The sequence below is a fragment of the Gavialis gangeticus genome, unplaced genomic scaffold (genome assembly GCF_001723915.1).
Source record: "Gavialis gangeticus isolate Ggan-Ray unplaced genomic scaffold, GavGan_comp1, whole genome shotgun sequence".
Lineage (NCBI taxonomy): Eukaryota > Metazoa > Chordata > Crocodylia > Gavialidae > Gavialis > Gavialis gangeticus.
The window spans coordinates 24,474,135-24,501,752 of record NW_017729004.1 but is presented as its reverse complement, the minus strand read 5'-3'; the positions used below and the strand labels follow the sequence as shown (position 1 = coordinate 24,501,752).

Sequence of the window (27,618 nt, the reverse complement as noted above, 5' to 3'; positions counted from 1 at the left end):
AGTAGCAGCAGCTGGGGGCTTAATTTTAAGCCCCTGAATCAAGTAAGAATCCCACACCACCACCCCCCATCTTGGCACCCGCTTCCTTCTCCTCTATGCTCTGCAATATCTCCCCTCCTTCTCTCTACTTATGCCTCTGGGCACAGAGGAGTGACCCACCCACCACTGCAGCTGTCTCAGCCACTCCTGCCCTACTCCAGCCAGGGCTGCAGGGAGCAGCTGTGCAGGGACCCAGGTTCAGCCAGTCATAGCAGTGGCGGTGGTTGCATTCCCCTTCCTTGTGCTTGCTCCCAGACAGATGAGGAACACACAGAGGGACCAAGCAGGGAGGGGAAACCTGCCAGCCCACTACTGCTAGCACTGCTGGCTCCAACCAAGCCAGGCTCCCTGAACAGCCTGGCTGGAGCAAGGCAGGAGCGGCTTTGGAACCCATTGTGAGTCAGCTGGGTTATAACCGGGTCATCCCCCAACAGTGATACCTGTGGTTAGGGGATGGATCTGCCTCTGTCTATATAACAGAGTTAACACTTCTCTTTTCATATTTACCCATGGCCACCTGCAGCTTCTCCTCTTCATCACATTGCTCCATTCTGCAGATTCACTTTAAGCAATATAGGCAGGTAAAACAACAAACTGAAGTGATAATAGTTCCACGTTTGGAAGGTGTTGCAAGGGACCATTAGGTGCAAGAAGAAGGGGAAAGGGCACTCAAGGGAGGAGTGCAGAGGGAATAAATGTTGGGCCTACATTTTAGGAACAGAGTATCCTAGAGGAAGATGAAACCAAAACAATTGGGATAGGGGAGGCAACCAGTAAATGAAGAAAGGAAGAAGGAGTGTTCATACTTGGCCTGATATGTTGGACATGCTAGTTATCTGCCTAGTAATCTGGCTCTGTCATTGACAGCCCGATGGTTATAGTGTTTCTGAAATATGCTGGGTTCCTTTGGGAGGGGAGATGTTACGTACAGCACTATCTTTAAATGTTCTGGATGTGGAGCTACACCTACTGTCACAGTGTCAGCCTCACACGCAGCAGCACATACCCTAGGAAGGTGCCACAGCCAATTCACATCCCCCAGCTGTCAGTTATATCATGAGGTCAAAGATAATTTTGATATAACTATATTTCCTAACAGTATTTCTGAGAATCCCTCTGTTAGTGGATGACTTGATATGAGCCCATACGTAAAGTGGGCTTACAATTGCACTCAAAGTCACTATGTCACTACAGCATGTCCTGAGGCAGGAAAATATGTCATCTAATTAAAGAAAAACTGCCTGTTTTAAGTTGCCTTCCAATTCATCTTTGGCATTTCAGTGATTGACAAACAGGCAAAAAATATATTTATTTAAGGATTATCTATATTGAAAACTGGACATGGGATTTTGTCTCTGTAAACATTGCTGTAATATCAGCTGTTTGCACAAAAGCAAAGGTATTTTTCCACTCAGTCCTACGCAGAAAAAACTCCAAGATTCAAGAACAGAGGGGCAGTCAGTTTTATTGATCCTCCTGAAGAAGTTTTAAAAAGAAGATCTATGACCAAATGAGCAGTAGGTTGATATTCTCTTTATTGGAAGGGTTATTAAGAAGCAGACCAAGTATAAGTTATTTGAGAGATGTGTGCCCTTGAACACAGCCTTTTAAAACTTGCACAATTAGAAACATTCGAAATGATCCAGTATATTTCTTTTAGCGAGAAAAGTCACTTTGATAAATCGAGGGCCCAAAATGTAACACTGCATTTTCTTTGAATAATAATTTTATTTTGAAAAGATACATTTGAAGCCAGCACTTTGTTACAGATGGGAACACTGCTACTTTTGTGTACCTAAATTAGACAGCAGAGAAATAGCTCCTTCAAAAAAGAATGCAGCTACTGATATTTTTACTGCTGCTCAGATAAGTATCATTCCCCACAATCCACCTATAAATAAAACATAGGAGTTTAATTTTCAGAGAGCTGAATTGGTTATTACAGGTGTGTGTATTATAAATATGTTTTGGCCAGAGTAGGGAGCAAAAGGATACAAGGAAAAGACTTCTCTCAAATATCTCTCATTGGACTCTGGTGCTGAGAAAAAGGTGTGAACAGGCAGTCCCCAGGAATAAGGGCTTTTCTTATCCATAGCCACGATACAGCGGGGCCAGCTTCCCACAGACATGCCGACAGGTGTGAAGGCTAGAGATGGGAACCCTAAAACTCCAGTTCACAGGTCCAACCCTATTCAGGGAAGCACTTCACTTTAGCCCACCATTGACTTCAAATGGACTTTACCTGGTATGTAACTGTCCTTTGATGAATAAGAAAAGACTTCAATTTGCTTTGTAAATTGAGGCCAGGCTTGCAAATATAGCTCGCTCCCAGATTTTCCCACCTTTAGCATCTGGGCTGAGACCACTGGCCAGGGCGCAGATGATTGCAATCTGTGGGACATGGAATTGGAAATAGGCCAGCAATTTAGGTCACTGACCACCTCTCAGGAGGGGATCTGCTCAGTATTATCCAAGGTATTGATTTCAATTTATAATCAAAAAGTGAAAAGCTCCTTATCTAGTAGGATCCCATTGTAAGCCAGTCTCCCTTCCCAACTGTTTTGAAAAGGAAATACTTTCCTCTCTTTCTGTTTGTTTGCTGGCAAGGGCTACCATTATACTGAGGATATGAAAGCAAAGAATTACCTTTTCCAAGCACAAGCAAGTGGCTACCTAGATATTTCAGAACAGCAAGGGTTCAATGCAGGCCTCAGCAAAGTCAGTAGAAAAACTCCTGCTTAGCAGAAGTTGAAGGGGGCCACAAACTTACGCTAATAAGCCTTTTTAAGTCTGTCATGTGAACTACCACACACACACCTTAATAATCCTTAGAGGGAGCGAGCATTAGGAAACAGTCAAGAGCCACCTTCCCCTTTAAACTTGCCTGTTCGGTGAGTGGGTCCGGTTTCTAGTTCCCCTTTCCTCCCTTGCGCGGTTTGGAGATGATATTCAGCAGGGACCTTGGTTCTTGGATAGTAACTTTATACTATATCTTAATTTTTTAAGCATACATCCTGCTCTGCATTTCCCTTCATTTTTTTTTTTTTTTGTTGTTGTTGTTTCTTTCCTCCCTTTTTCTATATATTTACTTCCCAAACCCTGGAAGACAAGATGATCTGCAAGTGCTTCTCCCACTCTATGAAGTGCTCCTGAAGAAATGAGTTAGGCAATGAGGTTCAGACTCTGGAAACTGTGATTTCTAATCCCAGCCCCTGCCTCCAAATAACTTTGTGATGCCAAGCAAACCATACTGAATCTGTACCTCAGTCTTTCAGTATGAAGAATGATGTTTATCTTCCTCAAAATAAGAACCAGCTAGTGTTTGTACATGATTTGAATATGTAGGACCTAATCTGATCAACCTCATAACATAGCCTTTACTAATGTAATTCCACTGACTTCATAGGCTTAGTCCTTCTTCACACTAGCGTAGACAAGAGAGGAATTGGCATGTAAATTTCCTTAAAGATTATACACTTTGTTTATGAAACATTAAATTTAAACAGTAATCAGTATTCTCCCATACTTCATCTGAACTCAGTCCCCTTTTTTGTAAAAATAAGTCTCAGATGATCTCTGATGATGCACATATTGGTGATATTTCAATCCTGCTGAACATATGTTGTTTTTTTGTTTAGCTGTTTTTCTCAGCCTTTTTCTATCAAATATACAGGATTTTTTTAAGGAAATGTCAAATATTGCGAACAACACAAAGATCTCGCAAGCGTTTCCATCTGGAAGAAAGACTTGCTGTCAAATGTTTTTACCCTTCCTCGAAGCCAGTCCCAAGCACAGCGCTGTTAGCTGAACTCTCTTCCATTTCCTAAGCTTGCATTATTAATTTTGCATTGCGATAAGATATTTATTCAAAGAGGCAGATATCTCCTTCCTTTGAAAGTGAGATTATTTGCAGGAATGACCACACTTTTTTTTTCCCAAATGAAGTTATGCAAATCTGATGGACTAAAGTAAATGTTTCATAAAACCAATGACTGTTTAAATTGTGGGACTAAATTGTTTGTATATAAATATTACCTTTTATATTCCATTTGAGTTTTATGTAGATGAACACATTACTTTAATGACCTGCATTTACAGAGGGAGACAGGAAGAGTCTCACTCTGAAATCCTCAGCAGCCAGATGGCTGCCTTTTCTTGCATGAGATTAAAAGATGTTTCTCATTCACAGCCCTGCTTCTGAGGCAAATTAATATAGCCAGCTAAATTGCTTGTGTTTTTGGAATAAAATTTAAAGAGAACTTTTTAAAGCAATTGGTGTCACAGGTTCCTTGAGCAGATTGCTCTCCAGGTACGGCATGCTGGTTTTAAACATTCAGTAATTAATGGAAAGTATTCCATGTTAATTGACTGCTTCAGGAAAGGGAAATATAATGACTCCTTATTAATCATGAAAAGAGACATACAGCACAGAGGCACTGCAATAATTGCACTAACGGTGGAGAAATGTTAATTAATGAAAAGAACAATGATGTAAGAAATTAGCTACATAATGCTTGCTGCTGATGGAGATTGTGCTTTAAACACATTATTTAGGATGGCAGCCACTGGATATTGCTTTAAATAGCAGACACCTCTAACCCTTTTTTTTTTCACTCAGCTGTAGATCTCCAAATGTTGCCAGTATTTCAGCTATTATGAGCCAAAACGTACTCTGCGAAGGTATGCTTTCTAAACAGTTGTTAATTTGGACTCTGTAGCTCAGGACTGCCCAGAACGAAGGGAAAATATTTGAACTGTATTTTAAGTACCAGTTAGGTCTCAGATAACTTATTGGTGTTAGTTAAGCAGCGAGGGGAACATCACTTATTACACTAGTAGCTGACTAGGTGAGGCTCTTGCAAGGGAAGATAACGGTCTCAAAACCTCTCTCCCTCCCCACTGGCTCTTCATTCTGCTTGGTATCCAATTCTGTATTCGCCAGAGGATTTAGAAGCTGGATTCCATCGTGTTGGTGACTAGCTTTATGTAAAGAATTGTAGTATATTAAAATGCAGAGCATTTCTGGCAACTAATCCAACATCAGTTATAAGTTCAGAATCATTAATGGCTGTGAGGCCTTAAGGTTTTTCACCATCATTGTACTGTATCACTCAGACAGCAACAAGACAAGACATATTCATCAGGTTAAAGGGAATAGAGCTGATCAGATTATTCATTGTGAATACATTACCTCACAAATATATCTTTTTTTTTTCTGTTCAGGAACAGGCTCTGATTTCTATTAATGTATTTTTCTTAATTGCCTGACAACTTGTGCAAACACACACATGAGCCTGGGTACTGTTGGCAAGTTGCTCCTGATAATTATGCCATATGTGATTGGTCACCTAAGACATTGTATCAGCTTTGTGACTGGATGACTGAAGCTTGTTAAAGAGAAAAACAAACACCAAATAGGGAACAATGAATGCGTTTATCTCAGGTGCAAGACCATTGCAAATAAAACTACAGGTATTTTTATTTAGACCCATAAATATGAACACGTCTACACGTCACCCTACATCATCGTAGCAATGTGCTACCTCACTTTACAATGTGCTACAGTGATGTAGTGATCATGTGAGTCTACATGGGACTGCCAGTTATTTCTCCATAGCAGCGTGCTCCCTGGTTTTAGCGCACCGCTACAGAGAAGTAGCAGCTAAAACTAACCATGGGCCATTTGCACAGTGCAGTACAGGTGGTTACTGTACTGTGCTTTAGTACTTCGAAAAGGAAGTACTACAGCATGGCGCAGTAACAGCGTCACCATAGGGTGATGTGTAGACACACCCAATGTGAAGTATTTGTCAATCCAAAAGGCCACTCCAGGGATGCAAGTCAGAAGTAGATCCATGGAGCTACACCAATCTTATATCAGTATGAGAGACGAATCAGGCTTATTGTTTGCAGTGTTTGACAAGTTTGGTAAAATCTTGGAGCCCTACACTAATCCAGCCCTATACTGTCCCGCCACCACCTAAAGCAATGAGGATGCACCAGCATAATACTGGAGGAATGCAGCATTGGGTCCCGTGAACTGAGTTTGTGAGTGAATTAGGGAAAGGGGAATAGTTCTAGTTCACTTTGTGGCCTTGCTAGTTCCAGGGTTGGCAGAAAATAAATAGCTACATCTTTCTGTCCTTTTCTATTCCAAGATGCCATGGTACATCCCATTGCCAGTGGTAGGAATACTATACCAGGCAAAATGTCTCCCCCAGCGGAGAAATCCTCAGCTCTCTGTTCAAGGCAGTGTAAAGGGACTTAACCAGTGAGAAGATCTACATGTTTGTCTCTGGAATCAAAGTATCAAATATGGGAACAGACATCTTCACCCATTGCTTTCCATTTTTTCCTCACAGTCTCTTGCACAGCTTTTTCTGCGCCCGTATATTTTATCACCGCTGAATTTCTTTTTCAGATGGAACGTTCTTGGATTGCAAGGTGCTCTCCTCAGTTACTTCATCGAGCCCACGTACTTGCACAGCATTATTGTGGGAAGCCTTTATCACACTGGTCACCTTTCCAGGGTAATGAGCCATAGGATAGAAAGCATTGGTCAGCTGCCAGCTTCATACCGGCGTAATCACCTGCTCCTCAGTGGTAAGCAAACACCTGCTTGAAAGACAAATGATCACCTTTCCCATCACTAATTGTACCAGGCACCAACAGGAAAGTTGACTTCTTATTAATTCTACACACAAGTGTTCTTCCCTGCACCTAAACTGTATGCTTCTCTGCATCTAAACTCTTTTTTGTAGTAAGAGTAACAATACACTGCGCCCTATAATACTGGAATAAGAATAGTATAGCTAATTTGAGATGGCCCCGAGGCAAACCATTTACTCCCAGTAATGTCTAATGAAAAGGCCTGCTGGTTGCTACTCATGATGCTTAACTGGGATGCTGTCCTTCCTGTTGACTAGGTGAGTTACTGGAACGTATGCATTAAAGGCCTTGCCCTGCGCTCATTGAAAACAATGGCAAAGTCTTGGCTGACTTCACTGGGCATAGAATGAGACCCCAGCAAGATGCAGAGCACCCTCAGTTCTTGTTTGAGCCCTGGATGTTGCCCAGTACCTTGGAAGACCTGGCAGTAAATTCTTAGAGAGTGATGGTCATGAGGAATAAGTGGCACAAGCTTACACAGACTCATAGAAAAGTAGGCCTGGAAGGGACCTCTGGAGGTCATCTAGTGCAGCCCCCTGGTTAGGGCAGGATCATTCCTAACTATCCAACTCAAGTGTTTTTGAACCCAGGGTTGTCAATCTACAGCACATGGGCTGAATCCATCCCACAAAGAGCTTCAAGCCAGCACAAAAAGGTCTGATCCAGCATGGGAGAACTGGTGGCACAGAGCTGTATTGTGCCATCCGTTCCCTCCTCCGCTCTCCTCCACTGTGGACCTTGCTGCTTCACTGCATCTGTGCCCTCCTTGCTGCAGAAGAGCCAGGCATCTGCAACAAGGATGAGTGCAAGCAGCTGGCCACACTGTGAGGAGGAGGCTTATGGCCTGCCATGACAACCAGGTTGCAAGCTCTGGCCTGCATGGGCAAAAAATCATCAATCCCTGGTCTAACCAATTCATAGAAATACAGAAGCAACCTTCATCCAGAACTACCAGGCACAGTACCCAAAAGCAGCAAGAACACCTTAACTTGTTACAGGTAAAGCAGGGGGATGAAGGCACTGCCAGTGTCCTGCCATTGCAAGGACAGAAAGTAGTTTGTTAAAATATATACAAGAGATCCAAGGACTAGAAGCCTGCCCCACACTACAGAAGAAGACAAAAACCCTCATAGTCCATGCCAGTCTGAACATGCAGTAAAATTCCTTCCTGATCCCAAATGTAGATTAGTCTTTCCTGAGTGGAGAAAGGACCTCTAGCCATGAACTTCTAGGTTTTTTTAAGTCCCAGAAGGTTTTTTTAAGTCTCTGCCATACCCCAGTTGAAATCCCCAGCGTTCGCTCTGGCCATCAGCAGTGCTTCTGAGGTAGGGAAAATAAAAAAATCCCTGATGCCTGTAGCAAAGGAGAGAAAAAGATTCCAGTCAAGCACATGGAGCCTCAGAGAGATTAAAGCTGAAATCCTCAAAAGTCTCTAGGTACCTAATATGAATAGATTTGAGGAATTGGGCCAGAATAACTTGCCCCAGGCAGTAATTGTCAGTAGTCGTACTCCCAAATTTTGACTACTAAACCAGAACTCCTTCCAAGAGCATCCTGGATGCAGATATAACTATTTTTCTAAAGTGAACAATTTTGTTTCTTTTCAGGGGCAGGGGAAGGGGAGAGAACGAGAAGTTAAAATGTATATATGTTACCAAAAAAATGAATACAGGCTATCCACTGGTCAGGAAAAATTACTACTTATAGTATAAAGGAGACAGCCTTACAAAAGAAAAATCTGATATGAACTACTCCACTAGGAAAATTGTGGAAAGAAAGTTAGTAGATTTTAGGCCCTTCAGGAAGGTATAATACTGACCCAAGATAGGTTGAAATGATATGGTGATTGTGTTCTTTCTTTGTATTTTATTCCCCATACTCCTCATGTGGGAAGTAGGTGTCTTGTTTGTACCCAGGCAGTGCCCCAAAAGTAGCTGCTATGGACCATCAGAAATGAAATATGTGAAGGAGCATAGAAACTGCGGTAGTGGATCATACATATGGCCCACTTATCCTAGTATCCTGTCCCTGAGGCTTCAGAGAGAGAGGTAAAGCCCCAGGTGAACACTGTACACTGGTGGCTGGTGCCTACAATAAGCAGCAGGACTGGCGGTTGTTATGTCCCTCTCTTCCCCATCATCTTGTCTCAACCAGCTCATATTGTCTCTTCTTCAGGCTGATCATAATTTCAACATGAATAGAATAGGGCAGTGTAAAGGTGCTGTAGGAAAGTATTCTGGTGGCAGATAACATCATTTTGGACAAGTAGGAATCAAAAAATAACTTTCCTGCTTTCACCTCTGTCCTCTTGAAGAGTGAAAACTGGTCCACTGTGCCACAAGGCAGGGTGAAATAAGATAGTGTTTCTGCTTCTGTGTCCAGTTTTCTCTCTATTCCAATGTACTTTCTGCTCTACCACCTCCCTTACTGTCTCTCACACCCACTCCACCAGTTCACCCAGTCCCATTCCCCAGCACTCAGTTCTGCCAATCCAAACCATCCCCTTCCAGACTCAGAAGCTCCTCGGGCCCCGCTCAGCTTCCTCAAACCTAGCCCATACTTGCTCAGAAATATTTTCTCCCAGGCTGAGGTCACCGTGTCCATTTGAAGTAAATGAGCATTGAGGGACTTCAGTAATTCACAGAATCAGGTCCTTATTTTGTGCCCAGAATATTGGGCAACTGCAGTTGTTTAAAAAGGCACTGAGGGTGCCTGTAGACATGCAGGGATGTTGCTTTGATGCTCTGCAATTACAGTGCATCGGAGCAGATTTGCTTAATCAAGTCTCCCAGACCACGCTAATTAGTGTGCTCCAGCAGCCTCCACATCTCATATATTCAGCATCCCCATGTTTCAAAAAGGCAGCAGGGGTGCTGTAACTAAAGCTCATTGAATGAGTTTTAGTTAAAGTGCCTCTGCCACCATTTGAAATGTGGGATGCTGAAAACATAAGATGCTGAAAAGTGCTTTAATTAGAGCAGCTCTTGGAGCACATGTTAAGATGCCCTGAACTACCAAGATGATGCCTGTAAAATATAGGCTAGTGGCCAGGATAGCTATGTATCATTGACTTCAGAGGAGCAATTAAGGTCCCAAATCACTTAGGTGCTATTGAAACTTTTATCCTTTATCTAGTTCATATTCTTCTTGCTGAGATATTATTTTCTTCATGTGCCTTTTGCCAAATTTAGTTTTGCTAAGACAGAGGAAGTGATAGTTTAGCTACAGGGGAAATTCACTGCTTCAGTTCATTGTGAGCACATCCAGTCAGTACAGTTCACATGTGTGTTGTAGGGTCAGATGAAATTACTCATCCCTTTTTTGAAACATTTGTCATATAAATCTTCAGTCTAGTGAGTTAGAGATGCAAGAGTGTAAAAAGTGAATATGCCAGGAATCTCTATGCTATTTTATTTGACATTACATCACTAAATATACCAGTCCTGTTTATCAATGACTTCCATGCAGAGTGCCATATATTGTGTCAGACTGAAGGAAGCTCAACCTTGGGCTTGGCCTGAGCCCCCATCAGTCCAATGGCAGTTTTGCTGAAATAGTTCATATGCCTTGTGATGAGCGTCTGCAAGAATATGACCTATTATGAATATAATGCTCTTAATTCTGATATCATATACATCATTTATTTCATTGTCATAAGTCCATTGTGAGATGAGAATGATGCCCATTTCTTATTAAAGTCGGTGGAAATTAGATGTATTCAAAGAACCCCATGAATTGCAAAGTAATAAGAAATAATAAGCTGATAATAAGGAAAATAATCAGAGGACAGCTATAGCTGGGGTGGACTGACTACCTAGTATAAATGCAGTAAGACAGGGCACTAGCTGTTGCCTATAATCCTTTCCGCCCTAGTATATATTTATTGCTGTGAAGCATTATCAGATTTCTCTAGGAAGTTAGTACTGCATCAAATAAGGACAAATGTCCTATGAAAAACCTTATGTTTCTTGTGCATTATACTTGATTTCTCCCTTCTCTGAGAGTTGTCTTTGTTTGGAAAAACCTCTCTGTCTCTGCTGTATGTGAATTTCCTTTAGACTAGGAGCAGTAGCAGGTGGAACCTGTCTCTTGAGATGATTTGATCTATATTGCTTTGGTTCATAAAAACATTGTTTGATACAGCCGCGTGACTCCTAGGCAGCCAGATCTCAGAAATACTGCAGAACCAGTGACAGTCCTGATGAAGGTTAGTTGCTGTGGTTTGTGTTATGTGCTTCATACCTGCACAGCACAGACTAAGTTCAACAAAAGGTTTCAATGACAATGTGCAGCTAACTACCTCTCCCCAGTATACTGAGTGGCAATAAATGGCTAACGAAACAGGTGCCTAGGAAAAGTAACACAGAATGCACTGAAACCCAAACCCTGGCAACCTCAAACCCAACAACTTCTACCTTTAGGACTCCAATTAGACATCAAACGAATTAGGGATTTATAAGCACAGGTGTCTTTGAATTATACCTATGCCAAATCTTTTTTGGTTATCTCATCAGTGTAATCAAGTAGATCATTTAAATGAAGATGGCAGTGAAGAACCTAATGAGGAAACCAAAATACTTGCTCCCCCTGTCTGACCAATACTCAGATTTTCCTTTCACTTACTCCAGTTCCAAATTAATATAAATCCATTGAGTTCACTGGAGCAACTGTGGATTTGCCCCCTGAGAACATCATTAGGCCTATTGTCAGCTTGTTTGCTTTTCTTTTAAGATTGAATCTATTATGAAAGATTCTCTTATCAATTTTATTTTCCACTTTGTATCCCAAAACAATCAAGCTTGAGCTCGAAAATGTTTTCTTTTTTAATTTCCATTCCTACAGTTTCCTATTGATCATTTCCCCACCAGGGTGCTTTGTGCAGTGGAGAGGGGGAAAACGTATCTTGAATTCTTGTCATTTTATTTGAATAATATCAAAATTGTAATATTTCAAAAGAATAATGTGAAAAATCATTTTTAAAAAGCTCCAAGATGTAATCATCAGAAAACAGAGCCAGTGTGGCCAATCGTGATTTTATCAGGATTCCCATGATATTTGGAGTTTTCCCTTGCACACTTTGGATTCTGATGATTACATGAGAACCTCAGTTTGTTTTTAAAAAGTACTTTCTAGGCCTCACCTTTGTGGAGGAAAGCTTGCAAACATGACTTGAGTCTAACCTGAAGGCTCAGCAATCAGAAGGCAAATATAAAAAAACAAAATTGACGTATTTTGAAAGAAACTCGTGTTTTGGGAGTTCTCGAATCATTGTCTGTAGAATGCTAGAGTTTGGCAACAATGTATATCCATAAAATAAATGAAGATGGAAATGCAAGGACTCACACACATTTCTACTGCTCCCAGGGCTCCAGTGTAGTTGCCCCAGCTTTAATTCAGCACAGGTAGTCCCAGGTTATTTCAGTCATAATGGTGATATGCTGAAGCAGATTCCCCAGGTCTGCAGAAGTCCTTTGCTAAAATCTACCATCAAAGCAGCAGCCTGCACCTGACAAACAAGCTCAGGCAGAAGAATGAGAGGTAGTAAGAATCCATTATGTTCCCACCCTTGGATTTTGGACCAGGCCGATGGGTTGAGAATAGGAACTCCGTGCTTGGAGTTCCTCTGACCCAACAGGCAGATAAGCTGGGAGGAATAGAAGGGAACGCCCAGAGTCTTGGCTGGTGCGGAGAGGACTTCTCAACACCCAGTAAGAAGCCCATAGCAAATTACTACATCTAAGAGCAAAGGAGGAGAAAGGAAGGAATTGCCATTCTCTGAATTAGGATTCCTCTGGAGGAGGACTCCTGGGATGGCAGTTACATGCCAGCCCATACTCTAACACTACTGGAGGAGCTGGGATGATAATTACTGAATTAAAAGAATTATTGGCATTGAAATATTTCCATGTGTTAGCTAAATAACACTGCTGGATATGTGTCCTTTGATCACTGCATGGCATTGCATGTGTGGAACAAATTATTCAGTGGATACAGAGAGTGATAATACTATCAGGATCTAGGTTTCACCTCTATTGGGTGCTGTCACTTATCTGACCATCACCTATTATTCAATGTTACCTGGCAGGCCAGGTGATGAAGTGATGTCTACATCCAGATGCTGAGGTCTAAATTTCACCCATACAATTGACAAACACTCATTGAAATCTGTTCTTGCCTTCATGCAGCCACTGGGTTAGTGTGCTATCCATCAGTGTCATGGGTTTTCCCTCTATCTTTTCTTTTCACTTGTGCCGTATCATGATCTAGACATCAAAGAGCTTCAATGTATTGTTTTGGTTTTCACTTGTGTGTGTTCCTGTGACAGCTTAGTATGGCCATGGGTTGCATGGCATTGAGACGTAATTTATTTGGTTTAAGGGATTAATTGTCATGCACACATGCAAAGCCCCTGTCCCTCTGATTCAAATGTTTTGTTACCTTTGGCCACTGGGTTTGCTGCATCGTTGTTGATTCTATGACCTGTAGCTTTTTGCTAGACAGGAACTGTCTGAGCATTTGCTGTTATATTGTTGGCACTCGGTCTGTTAAGCTTTTTGATGATAACTTGACAGGGACTGGTGCGTAAGTGTCAAATAGCAGTTTCTGATCTATTTGCATCTTGTTCTGTGTAAAAGTATTTGAATAACATTGGGAAGTTATCCAACGCTCAGGATTTCAGCAAAAGGAAGTGTATAGTCTGTTGCCTTGGTGAACTGGATTTTTAGATGCAGACTGATCAGTCATCTCAGGGAAAAAAACTGAAATTGGTATTAATGTGACATGAATGTCATTATTACAACTTTAGTGTGCAATCATGAATTGACTGTAACTCTGTCTTAACTCCTCTACACTTTGTAACATGCAGCTTTGTCACTCCTCTATGTTTTGTGATCCTCTGCATCACCCCTGTCCATTTCTCTAAAGCTGCTTATGCCACGTAATCACAAAACCAAATATCTGTGTCTTGTGGGAACATTTTTGCTGCACAATTTCTTTCTCTAATGCCTCATTTCTTTCCCTCTGCATGTTCAATAGGCCTTTATTGTAGCTTCTTTGTCTGTAAAGCAGGCAATGTAGGACAATATTTTGAGTAGAGAGTGAACGGCTCTCTATGACATTCATTCATATCCTACAGAGGGGCACACAGGTGGTAGGCAGGGAGCTGCCTAAGTGGCAGAGCTGGCCTTGCTCCCAGTGGCACAGGTGCTCAAAGCCTTTTCACACAAGAGGAGTCCAACAATAGTATTGTGCTAGCAGTGTGGTCCTGTAGCTAGGATGCCATTGTGAGTTGTCTTCTCCACTCTCCCATGGGGCTTGCTGAGCACACTGATGAGCCCTGCATCTTCAAAACTGGGCACTGATCAGGAGTTCTCCCACTTTTCACAGCAAAAAACATAGACCATAGCAAATTTAGGAATTTTACCCCTTGGTCAGATTGGTATGGACCGTGTGGGTTTTTGCCTTCTTCTGTAGCAGGGGGTATGGCCCTCTTCCTCAGATCTCTAGAACAAACTTTACAGCAGCAGGACATTTGCCACTGTGGTCCCCCTACTTTACCTGTTGCAGGTTATAGTGTTGTGTCAAGGTTGACTGCACTTTTTTTGCTAAGAGGTTAGATAATGGATTTGTATAGGATGATTTGGATAGGGATGATCCTGCCTTAGGCAGGGGATGGTCCAGATGACCTCTCAAGGCCCCTACTTCTCTGTGACTCTATGAAACTTCTCTCTGTTTCTCCCTTGATAGGAGTGAATAATGTTCAACTCAAAACACCTTGGGTCTGATTTTTCAGAAGTATTGGCTATCCATTATTTCAACTAAAGCCAGTGGGAGTTCTTGGGATGCTAAAAATCAGGTCTTACATGTCTCAAGCCAAGAACCCAAAATGAAGAACAGTTTTGGAAAATATTAGCTTTCATCTCCATGCTTCTCAGTCTCTCATCTACAAAAACAAATTGGATAGAGGTACCTTTACTTCTTTGTAAAGCACTCTGGGAGCAATGGATGAACAGTGGTAAGATAGGAGTTCAAAGTATCATTAATTGCTTTCATTTTTCAAAGAATAATAAACGAAGATTTCAAAATGGTATAAAGACAATGCATGATTGTTTACACCTCAGTTCTCACTTGACATTCATATGTTATGCCAAGCTAATAATCTAAGCTACAATGTGGAGACAGAGTCATTCCAGGACTCCAGTCTACGCCTGTGATTAAGGCAAATCCTGCCTGGTGGATCAGGTCCCAGTCAAACAATCTTCTCCATCCAGGTTTGTGGGTTTGGTGTTATCTGTACCTGAAAAAAAAGAGACAATGACCAAATCCAGTCATACCACCAAGACCATGTGTTTTCTAAATATTCAGTTTCTTCAGACTACCATCCCTTCCCCAGGATCACTGTCAGATCTGAAAACTGGTACCTAAAAGTCATGAATGAACATCATGATCCAAAGCTCACTTCGTGCTGTTCATACTGTTCTGTAAAATACACCCAGCACCCTTCTGATTCTCCTCTCTCCAGATGCAAGAAAACAAGATGTAGCAGTTATCACAAGGAGAGAGCTAAGCCATTTGGATGCCTTTTGTGCTGCTTGGTCACAAAGATCTCCAGTACAAACAAAGCAAAACCCTCCCCAGACTGCATCAGCAGTTATTAAGAAGGGGATGCTCTAGGGATTCATAGATTCATAGATGTAGGGTCGGAGGGGACCTGAGCAGATCATCAAGTCCGACCCCCTGCCCTGGGAAGGAATGAATACTGGGTTCATATGACCCCACTAAGTTAAGCTCATATGACCCCAGCTAGGTAGTTATCAAGCCTCCTTTTAAATACCCTTAAGGTAGGAGCCAGCACTGCTTCCCTTGGAAGCTGGTTCCAGATCCTAGCCACCCTGACTGTGAAGTAGCGCCTCCTGATGTCTAGCCTGAACCTACTCTCAGTCAACTTGTGGCTGTTATTCCTTGTTACTCCGGGAGGCGCTCAGGGGAACAGGGTCTCTCCCATTCCCAGGATGTTGAAAGGAACCTTGTAGTTGTTCACTGGGAATGGGAAAGAGGTAGGGAGTGGGGACATGGATTGTCCTGGAAAGGAGGACTACTTTCTAGACAAGTGCTTAACTTAAGGTATCCACTGAGAACAAAAAACACCTAAGATATATCCAAGGGGGAGACAGAAGGAGGAGGAGGCTTGCCCCAAGTCACTCTTTTGTTTACCAGGACAACTACTTAGTAGTTCTCAAAATTTGGTTTTGCCTGTTAGAGAAAATCCTCACTCTGAAAAGGTTTGTCAGCCACTCCAACACCGCTGCCAATAATGTACATTACAATATAATTGCCTTCTCCAGTCTAATCCTAAAGAATCCAAAGGAATATCTGGTGTTGCCACTTCTAAGGTGTCCAAAGAGGCAACATTAAACAGGTTATAATAACAATAATTTGTGCAGTGCACAATAGGTGTGAATCTGCACAGAGATATTGCATGCCTTAGCAGACAAAGGCCCATTGCATGTTACCTGACTTGGAGAGTTTGGGACCATTAATATAAATGCTCAACTGCCTTCTGTTTCTGCCTTGACAGGAGTGAGTAATGCTGAGGTGCGACAGCCAGGAAAATCTCCCAGCTTCAGTGTGAACTGGATAGTGGGTAACACGGACCTCGAGGTTATTAATGCCACAACGGGAAAGAGGAACTGTGGGAGTTCCTCACGGCTCTGCAAACGCATGTTTTATGCTCGGTGGTCAAAGCTTTATGGAAAGGTAGGCCTTACACACTAACTTTGTCTTGCAGGCAAAGACATCACTACTGAGAGTTTTTCAGCCACATTTCTAGCCTGGTATTAGGATTTTGGCCCCACTGGGAAGACAAATTAAAATCTCTGCTTGCTTGCTCCCAAGCTGGGAAGACAGAGACTGTAAATTTGACTCTACATCAGGGCGCTCCATAGAGGCAAACTTCTTTAACAATTTACCATATTTACTCAAATATAAGGCATCCCTGAGTATGAGACAACCCCACAATACAGCAAAAGCTTTGTTATCTGGCACCCATGGGGAACTGGGGGTGCCGGATAACAAAATATGTCGGTTAATTGAAAGGCCCAAACAGGCTTCTTTACCTGTTTGGACTGCCGCTTCTCCCACCGTGTCCGGGGAGTCACTGCCCCTCCTGCTGCATCGCTGACCCTCCCACAGGCCCCGAGGGACAGGGAGGCGGGCCCTGCACCTCCTGCTGTGCTCTGAGCTGTGGGGGCTCGTCAGCACAGGCTGCTTTGCACCAGGCCATGGGGGCTCAGCATGGGGGTTTCGCATTTACCTTACAAGTCGGCATGCCAGTTAATAGAGCATGCCGGCTTGTAAGGTGCCAGTTGCCGAGGCTTTTACTATAGTTTGATTCTATATATGGAAAATTATAAATTGTTACAATTTTTCAGGTACAGAATCTAATTATTGGAGGTTTGCCTTGAATTTGTCCCCTTCCCATTGCTACATCAGGAAAAATAAATAGGGGGGAAGGGATCAGGTGGCCCCCTTGACCTCTGCCCCATCAACTTCTTCCCCTTGCAGCCTCTCCTCTCCCCTTTGTTGTTAGACCATGATCTCCCTGAGCACATATAAAGGTGGGCAAATCTGAAAAACACTGACTCTGAAATTAACTTGCCTGTAGTCATTTATATATAGGCAAATTGTCATGGGTATTCACAGACTTATTTCATCCAGATTTGGTGCATTTTACCTTTTTTGGAAACTGCTGCAATTTTTAGCACAGGTATTCCATAAACACTTTTAAGCAGCACTTTTGTTCCTATTTATATATAGCACAAACCTTGCATGATATTAGTCCAGAGCCAAAAGTGTCATGATATATCATAAAGTCCATTGGGCTGGGTCCCAGAAGACAATAGCATTTCAAGCCATGGTGACCCCACACCCTAGCACTGCTCAGTAAGTGTATGTATTCCAGATATCCCCCACAAAGGACCAATGTATTAATTAGCCCCACATTCACAACTGGAACCAGGTGTTCTTCTTAGGAGTCCTGGGATCCTCCAGAATTTGTATGCAGATGAGGCACAGGCCTGGTCTGGATCCATCTCATGGTGGGCAGGGACACACTAATCATACATGACAGGCTGACGGAGGGGGCAATAGAGGGATTCTGGGTAAACCTTTGGGGTCCCATTTGGTGATGTTTGCCAGACACGTGAGGCTGGTGAAGAAACAGGAATGATTAGAAATGGGGAGAAAAAAGGCAAACCTCAGCTGAGGGAGTGAGGAGGAAGTTGAAATATATTCAATGTAGTGGCTAACTATGACTTGGAAAAGAATCGGTGCTGAGGGCTCCAATGCTTGTTGCTGACTGGCAGGGAGGCAAAAACCATGCCATGTTTAAAACCATGGTTTTTACTTCCCTACTGATCAGGAGGGAAGCAGTGGGACCCCTCTGCCAATCAACGGCAGGGTGGGGGCACATACAGGGAAACATGAAAGATTAAAGGAGATGCCATGCACCCCACTTCTGCCATGTATTTGGTAGGTCCCTAACACTGTTTAATCAGTATACGAATGTAAGAGAAGGGGAAAAAACTCATCTTATATTTGAGTAAGCATGGTAAGTCTAATGTTGACAGCCTCCAAAGGAGTCCCTTAACTCCTCATCAGTATTAGCTGAAAGCTAGGAGAAGTCCTCGTGAGCCATACACATCTGAGTTGGCATTTTGTGGCCCAAATTGGAGCACAGAAAGACTTAGCCAATACAATCTCCCAAGCTTTACTAAAGCGATCTAGACCAAAGCAGAGTGCCTACCCTGATCATTCTTGACAGCAGAACCATTTTCACGGTAGTCAATAAAAACCAGGGCACTATATTCCAGATTGGTTACTGAGGGCATGTCAAACAGGTATGTGGTTTTCTGTGCTCCATTCTGATGGCAGAACTCCGTTGCACTCAGCTGATGATTAAAGTACAACTTGTGACCAACTCTGAGCTACCTGATTAAAGTGTAGTAATAATTCTATTAACCCCACTCTGGGCACACCCATTATAGGAATAGGATTGCCCTCTGAAGATACTTAGATGTCTCCCTGTTCCTATGATTGGGGCATTTATGTGCCCGAGGATGGTAACAGAATCACTGCTTTACTTAAATTGGGTAACTCAGAACCAGTTGTGCACTAGGTGAAAGAGAAATCTGCCCCAAGTGCCAGTATACAAAAACTGGTTTCTGGTTTTGATTGTAATGGAATAGATGTAAATACCTATAATGGTTTCTCAGCTTCTTGCAAGGTAAGTAACTGATCTGGCAAGGTGCTGAGCACTCTTCACTTCCATTAAACTTAGTAGGACTTATATTTAATGGGATTATTGTGATAGGCTAGCCTTAGTTAAAATGGCTACCATGCTCCTATAATCTGGTTGCCCCCCCAGGAAACCTAATCAGCATCCCCCATTGCCTGAAGTGGACTGAAACCAGTCTGGCCTCAGTAAAGATGGCTGTCTCTATTTTTCTCCAACCAGGAGAGAGTGATGTGACAGGAGCTGATCAGAGGGTATAAAATGGAACCTGAGAGATGTACACAGGTACATGAAGAAGATTTAAGGGAAAGAAGAGCATGGGAGAGCCAGTGAATTTGAGGACAGATTTCAGGACTATGGGGGAATATAGAAGAAGGGCTTGGAAGAAAAACTGGAACTCCCAGGAGTTAGGAGAGAGTGTGTGAAGTCATCTTTGGCATAGCCAGCAGGCAGGCAGGCAGAGCACCAGGTGCGAATACAAGGAACTTGAAATGGCCACAGACAAATTGAGAACAGTTTCTCTATACAGGCTTCAGTATTAGGAGAAAGGCCCAAAGTGTGACTTTTTAAAAAAGAAATTATCAAGATTTGTGATTTTGGGGTCTGAGTTTGAACATGTGGCTCTTGACAACAGAGCTGTGAGCAAGTCGCCCCTTGAACGATTCTCTCAGACACTCCCTTGCCCATCAAAGGTGAACTCTAGGATTCCTTTCGGTCTTAGGAAGCAGCACAATCACTGTCAGATTGCCAGGCAAACAAGTGGTTGATTAAGCACTGGAACAGATTACCCAGAAGGGTTTGAATCTCCAGCCCTGTACATTTTTCAGAGCAGGTTAAACAAACAATTGGCTGGGATGGCTTAATCAGAGGTGGCCCTGCCTTGAGCAGGGGGTGAACTAGGTGACTTGTTCCTTCCAGCCCCACTTTCCTATTATTCTAACTTGTCCCTCTTCTTGGCATCATTCTGACTTTTCTAATATCACTAAGAATTATAAAGAGGAAAAAGGGAGGTGGATCCAAAAAACTGAGAAATTCCAGGAAAGGAGGCAAGGGACAGTGACAGCCAGGCATCTTTTACGTATCTTCAACCTCCTTGCCTCCTGGTGGATAGCTCTGTAATACTGCAATTCTGTGCAGAACAGAAGACAGGGACAATAAGTAAAGTACTTTAATTTAATTTGTACCAATTTGGCACCACGTGAGAAGGCTTAGCAGCATTCCTCACTTTGACTTGGCCTTCTACTGGCACCTCAGCCAGCCACGGGTAGCCCAAGGGCTTGGACACAACATAGCAGAGGAGTGGGGGGAACTGTGCACTTTACCTTCTATCATTTTGTTCACTCCTTTTCTTCTAGCAACATCTCCAATTATTTCTTTTTGGTTAGTTCAATACACTTTGTTTGCATTCACCCTCCCCTGCTCACCAAATGCTAAATGAACACGAATAAGTCACACCGCATGGAGGTGTGAAGCCCTGCTGCATAGGTGTGAATTCCCACTCCACAAGACAGCAGAAGCTCTGTGAAACATGGCCCTGACCCTGTTGCCCTGCTTCACAGGGACATCAATAAACAGGAGTTGGGCAGAGAAATGGAATAAAATTCTGCTACAGTTTCCTGGGGTGAGAAGAGACAACTGGGGCAGAAATAGTGCAGGGAGAGCAGCTGCTGCTACAGGGATACAGCCAGCTGAGAGCCAGCACGAGGCTGGGAAACAAGTCCAAAGAGCAGCCCAAGTGTGTGGTTCCAGGAAGCCTGCTTTATGCTGCCTGGGAGAATCGGCAAGAGCCCACGGGGAAGGAGGCCCTAGACTGGTGGCAGAGCAAGGCAGCACAGTGTGATGGCTCAGTGCCTTTCCCGTCCTGCATGGTGAGGGGACAGTTGACTGAACATTTCTGTGGCCACTAGAGAGGGAGCAGAGAGCAGCATTGCTGGAAGGTGAAGCTCAGGGGTTGCTGTGAGGACCAGACCAGGGGCAGCTGGGACCTGGCAGAGAAGCCCAGACCAGCGCAGGGACTATAGCAGGGGTGTAGGTTGTAGCTGTGTTGGTCTAAGGACATAGGCAAGACAAGGTTCTTTGGGTAAATCCGATATCTTTTATTAGACTAACTCAAATAGTTGGGAAAAATTCTTCTTAGCATAGAATTATATATATAGGGACTACAGCAGTGAATTTTATATATATATATATATATATATATAATTCTATAGATATATATAGAATGATATATATAGGGACTATAGCAATGAATACGAGAGACCTGAACTGCACCATGTTTACACCAGAGAGTGAGGCTGAACAGTTTGGATTAAATCAGCCTGTTACTGAGCAAGGTGGCTGTTGGGGACAAAATAATATTGATATTTGCAGTGGGAACGATTTTGGACTGAATCACCAGAGGCTCTGGAAAGGGTCCCTGCTTTAAGTCAACAGATGGGATTCTGGATCCTATGACTAGCAAGGGGAGCTCCTATTTGACACCATATTGTGTCCTCACTCCTGGTTGTGCCCAACATACACCTGCCACATCTCTCCCACCACCCTCCACATCGCTGGTGCATATCAGTCACCCTCCTGCCCCCTGACTAAAGTGAGTCCAGGAGCCCAGAGGCTTCCATGCAAGTGGGTTCTGCTCGCCGCAGCGGCGTTTCAGCCTCCCTCCAGGAAGCTCTGGCTCTCAATGTCTTTACATATCAGACAGAAGGAAAACAGGGTTGTTTACTCACCAGGGTTGTGCTCCAAGGGGTTTTTCCGATAGGATGTCACTTCACCAGTTTGTAAGCATTGGACTTTCACCTGTCTGTCTGCTCTAAGGCATTTTCCAGACTCTGATTTCTTTCATATAATGTCAAAGACTCACTTTTGGCTCGACTGTGTTAAGACTTTGGCAGGTCAGAGAAGGTCATTGATTTAGTCCTTCTGTAAAATAAAAGGTGCTTTCTTCTGGTGTGTGTGCTCGGGGTGATTATTGGAGTGCAGACATGTGTCTTTGTCTCAAGACAGTTTCTGGCAGGCGCTCCAGGTTTCAGTTCAGACATTCGGTTGTATAGCACCAGCCATGCTCCCCTTCAACAAGACAGCCTCTCCGCTATACGTGCTGGCACAAATCCCCGAAGCTTCATTACTGCCCCTTCGTATGCATGTTTTACAGCATTTCTTATTAGAACAGATTTAAAGGAAGGGGGGGATTCTCCTCGTATTGTCTCTCGGCATTAGCTTGACTGGCTAAAGCTCTGCACTGCTCAGCTTCCTTTACTAACCCCAAGCACATCCTCCTCTTTTAGGCTTCTCAGAAAGGCTATTTTTTCCCTCCAGAAAGCTCTGTAACTGAAAAACAGATTTTTTTTTTTCTTTGCACAATACCTGGTGATTTGCAGGTTTCTTTTTGCTGCTGGCTGTGCCCACTTCAAGAGGGTTAAAGCTGCTTAGATTTTTTTTTACATCCATTTGCTCCACAATCTGAGAGAGAGAAACAGTGTTGCATGCGGTTATCCCTTCAGTGTTTTGTTGTTCTAAACCAAAAGCAAACACACAAAGCCCAAAGACAGTTTATCTGTTGCTTATGAAATGTAGACAGGAAGATTATACAGCTACTGAAGCCTCCTGTTTCTTTTGGCTCGTTGGTCGGATTTTTTTTTTATTATTATTTTTCCCCTTCCCTGATTTTTGTTCTGCAGCTGAGCACACGAGTCCCAAGCCATGGAGACATGCCATCAGTGTACAGTGAGGCAAAGCTGGTGCCTCAAACGTACCAGGCTGTCAAGCAGCAGCTGTTTAAAGCATTTCAGAAAGCAGGTCTGGGCACTTGGGTGAAGAAGCCCCCAGAGCAAGATCAGTTTCTACTAACTCTATAAATCATTCGACACCTTTGCTACGTGACCAGAGCGGATCGGCTGGAGAGAAGCATAGGCAGGATGCGTGAGCTGACAGAACTGATGCAGTTCAATATTTAATAAAAACCTTCATGAGAATATTTTCTTTTGATTCTGTATTGGAAATACATAAATATCGGATGTGTTTGATTAATGCACTAAACTTGACGTTAGGAACTGCTTTTTCATCCTGATCCCCTGCACAACATGCACAAGGATGTTCATGCCCAGACTATTAAATGATCCTCACAAAGATGCTGCTGTTCATTGTTTATAGCACATGTGACTATTATTTATCCAGGAAGCATCTGCATTTCAGACGCTAGCAGGCCATGCACCTGACTCAAAATTGAGTCGATTTTCCCTTACAAATCACAGAGTGATGGAAAACATTTTAGTAAGTGAACACATGAAAGAGCCTTCAGACCCACCGCGCGACAGGGGCTTTCAGGCCAAGCATATTCATCCACAAAACGAAGAAGTATACCCCCCAAGCCAAAATCATTGCAAACATCAGCTGCTTTGATTCACAAAGTGTATTTTAGTCTACAAAGATACAGACAAAATTTGAACTGTCCTTCCAGGTTTAGATTGAAACACAGCGCTGAGGGTGGAGACTTCCTCTTCTCTTCTCCTGGCTCACACTGACTCCTCCTGTAACTTCAGGTGTCACTTAGTACTACATTTTCAATTATGTCCTGAGGTGGCTTATCTTTCTGGATACCCCAAACCAGATACATTTTTCAGAGATACTGAAGACTGCAATCCTAAGGGAAGTCACTGGGAGCTGCGAGTGCTCAGCACTTCTGAAAAATCCAAACTTTGGTGTTGGGTACCCACAAACTAAGATGCCCCAAATTAGTGACCAGTTCTGAAATCTGGCCCATACCGTGTCTGCCTCCATTTCTCCATTTACCAAATGTGGATAGTAATACTTACCTGCATCACAAGGAGCTTGTAAGGGATACACAGCTGCATTAGTAGTTGGCTGTAACCACCGGTTAAGCCAGAATCTGTCATTTTTATGTTGAGCTTAACCTTGCTCTGCAAATATGTCTATCAAAACCATCCCAAAAGATGGGACTGCTACCTAGAACGAGTTTCTAATCAATGGCACTAAAGGTTTTTCAGCTTCTGGTTCTATATAAGTACGAAGTATTATTATTAAATTTACCACACATTTATTTGCGGCTTGAAACAAGCATTGCTTTCAGGCAGAAAAAGAATAAGTTTTCACTGTTAAATCATTGATTCATCACTTGGATTAAAAGGCACACATTTTCTGATCTGTGACTGATTTAACTTCATCAGAACGCAGGACAAATAGTCATGAGAGAACCAAGCCTTGATAGGCCAAGTCCAGAGCCAGCCTTGTACCGCGCTACCGAGTTAACACTGTATATTTCTTTTGTTCGTTTGTTTGTTTTAAGTGGCAGGATTTGCGGGTATATTACTACTGTTTTCTTTTTATTCCTGTGATTCTCTTTCAATCTGTATATAACATGCTACTGATGATTTGTGATAATTGTCTTAGTATTTTCTCAGAACTGTCAAGCTGAGTTACTTTTCAGACAAACACAAGGCTCATATTTTTCCATGTAATTTCCTTTACACAGGCAACTGTTCCTATCAATAAAGAAAGATGCTCTTTGTATAAGGTTTATCATGTTTGGAGCCATATACAGTAAATACATTGTTTATTGATGCCCACAATAGAATAGCTACAGTATTTTGATGAGATCTTATTTTTAGATTATAAACTACAAGATGTATCTATAGTGTCTTGTATAAAAAAAATATTGTGATAAACTAGAAGTTTTAAATGAGGTAAAACAAAGCTCTCCCTTCCTGGAAACCTTTTCAACAAAATAACACATTCCATATTAACCACCAAAAAAAATCCTTAGACTAGAAATACTAAATAACCTGAAGTTGTTTCAGTCATTTAGGGGGAAGGAGTTGTTCTGTGGTAATCCCTTTGCTAACATGATCTCGCCCAGGGTAACTTCACATTTGATTTTCAGCACTGTCTGGGGATTCCCTGCACAGCCACACTTTCCTTCCCAACGGGAAACATTCAGCCGTGTTACTTTTGAATATGCCTTGGGCCCCAGCTCCCATTCGTATCAATAGAAGACATCCCCACTGATATCAGTGAGCGTGAGCTCAGGCCCTTGTGTTAGTGCAGCGGGTAGCCACTTTGGAAGGAGAGCAGGATACCAGCCTGGGTAGGGATTTTTAAGAAGAGGGCTGAATTGTGGCTGCCCCTTGAGCAGGTAGGGAGCGGACAGAAGTCACTTCCTCCCCATCATACATGGGCAGCATAAGGGCCACCCTGAAGTACCATCCCTAGACGAGGGGGAACCCAAGGACGGGTCCTTCCTGCAATGCCAGTGGTGCAGCTCACCCTGACAAGGGCAGGACCAGAGCCCTGCCCATCACCAAAAGTACATCTGACATGGAGGGGAGCATGCTCTGAAAATGCCTAGCTCCCTGAGCCCTGCAAAACTTGGGGAAAAATTCTAGCATCCCAAGGTCAAATTTCCCTCCAAGGTCGCCCGAGCTGGTGCAGTTCTGTCCTATCCCACTCTGTTCACTGTGTGTTTTTCACACATTGGAGACCATTAGATGTGCTGAAATCCAGCAACCAGCAAGAGATTCTGGCCACTCAGCATGAAGCATTCAGGGACTCTCTTGTTCTGGCTTCCTCTACATGAGGGATATCAGGGACTGTTTCTTGAACTGCTCCATCTCTCGTTAGCCCAACCTAGCCACAGGAGAGACATTAAAGCTCCTTGTTATACCACCTAGATTCAGCTCTGGCATGATTCCAACCCTAAAAATCCATAAAGCCACAGGAGCTGGTGGCAGACCTAAGAGGACAATAAATGCAGCATCTGGTTGTTTTTAAGAATAAAAAAGAAAAATGTGGTGGATTGAACGATCCTTTGTTGCAAGAAATAAACAGACAAATTCCTGGATTTAATAGCCAGACCTAACGTAGGCAGTTGTGACCCTCTTTGGGCCTTGTTGTAAGCGGGACTAAGACAATCCTATTGAAGACAGTGGAGTTGTACCTGCTTGTACCAGGGTTGAATTGGGCCTGTGGTTTCTACTGTTTCTCACTATATACATCGATACAGTGTGATGGGATTACATCCCATCAGCACGAGTGACTAACATTCAATTCAGCATTTCCTGAGGCAAAGGAAAACTTGCTCAAATAGTAATTCTTAGGTGAAGATTATGTACATAACACGCATGAGTGAATGGCAATACTGTACTAATGGATGTACATTTGTAATATTTGTAAAAAGAAAAAGGACAACAAAAATCTGAATTTACACATGTGAATTTGCTGCTAAGTTCTGTAAATTGCACTTCAGTGATATCTGATAAGTGAATGTTTCTGTTAAGTGAATAAAATACCAAGTAAAATTGTTCCTTGATTGTTTATTTGTTGACCATTTTTCTCTATGACCCAGAATTGAAGTGATATAAATGTATCTATTTTCAAGAGAGTCTCCCTTTGATATGTCCATCCAACTTCCAGAGCTTTATGGGAGCTATCCACTTTTTCTAAGAGAAGACTGTCTTTCTGAACCACATATGATGGATTCTGTTTGGATAGTGATGTGGTAAAGGTGATCCTGGGAAGAAGGATAAACTGGGTCCATCTTCAGGTTCAACCACTTCAGCTGACATTTGGGGGCATTTGTTACCCATGAGTGTGTCATCACAGCTCTACACAAAATATGGTGTCCTGGGTCTTCTAAATGAAAATGTTCTGGAAAGTTAAGGTGAAACAGCTGTGAGTGTGAAGTCACTGCACATGTGTTAAAACACATTAAAACATGATGTGGCTGCTGTCATTCAGGATTAGAGTGCCCTGAACTTGCTGTATCAGTATCAGTTTCCTCCTATTGATTGATCTACAGCAAACTAGCACCATTGTACATCTGAATAAGAGTGTGCTCATGCTTAACTTGCTTTAACTGTATTGGATAAAAAGGCTGTAGCCTACAAACTTACGCTCCTCTGAATCCTTGCCCTACCCTGCCCTGTCTTCTGCCTGATTTCAGACTAACACAGCTTGCTCTTTCTGCTTTAACTTGCTTATATTGGACTCCCCTTAACTTTCCTTCCATAGTGGGTTTTTTTCAGTTGAAAGTGCTGCTGGTCACATCACTACCTTACCTTCTGCGAGCTGCAGAAAATGGCAAGCTGCAATCACACTAGCTCAATGAACTACTGAGCTCAAGTGGGATTTTGATTTTTTTACTTCTTCTGAAGACATGCAGGTTAGCCCTCGTATTTGCCCACACACATCTAAAGTGGCCATTGCTGGATTGCATATAATGAAAAACATAATATTATTCAGAAAGACATTTTCCACCCTTCTCTTTGCTACTGGTTTGCTCCAGGGTGCTATCTAGCATATTAAAAAGATGGTAAGAAGTTACTTTCCCACCTGCAAAATCTGGGGGCAGAAAAAGGGTTGGTCGTTTTTAAATCACAGAAATGTAGAATCCCCAGGGGCAAATGATTTAACTTCTTTTGTGCCTCTGTTCCTTTGACATGCATTGTTCTTTCTTTTTAAGGTAGGTTTTTTGCTGGCCATGTTTCCTTAACTTGCAACTTGTGCCTTTGGGCAGCCAGGTAGGAATAAAGGACACAGTTGAACATTTCCAAAGCAAAGCATTTTTCATAATCCGAAGTCACTGTGAACCAAATTCCAAACTCTTT

At 42.7% G+C, this 27,618-nt stretch overlaps 1 protein-coding gene across 1 annotated transcript in view; it reads left to right on the top strand.

Annotated features, from left to right (window-relative positions):
- The window catches only part of ADARB2 (adenosine deaminase, RNA specific B2 (inactive)), a 218,290-nt gene extending 191,820 nt beyond the window's left edge, over nucleotides 1-26,470 (top strand). The window contains exons 7-9 of the mRNA XM_019508177.1: nucleotides 6,461-6,642; nucleotides 16,286-16,464; nucleotides 22,678-26,470. Of these exons, the coding sequence (XP_019363722.1) occupies nucleotides 6,461-6,642; nucleotides 16,286-16,464; nucleotides 22,678-22,854 (538 nt within the window). The 3' untranslated portion in view covers nucleotides 22,855-26,470. The remainder of the gene's footprint in view (nucleotides 1-6,460; nucleotides 6,643-16,285; nucleotides 16,465-22,677) is intronic.
- The last annotated feature ends 1,148 nt before the right edge of the window (nucleotides 26,471-27,618 follow it).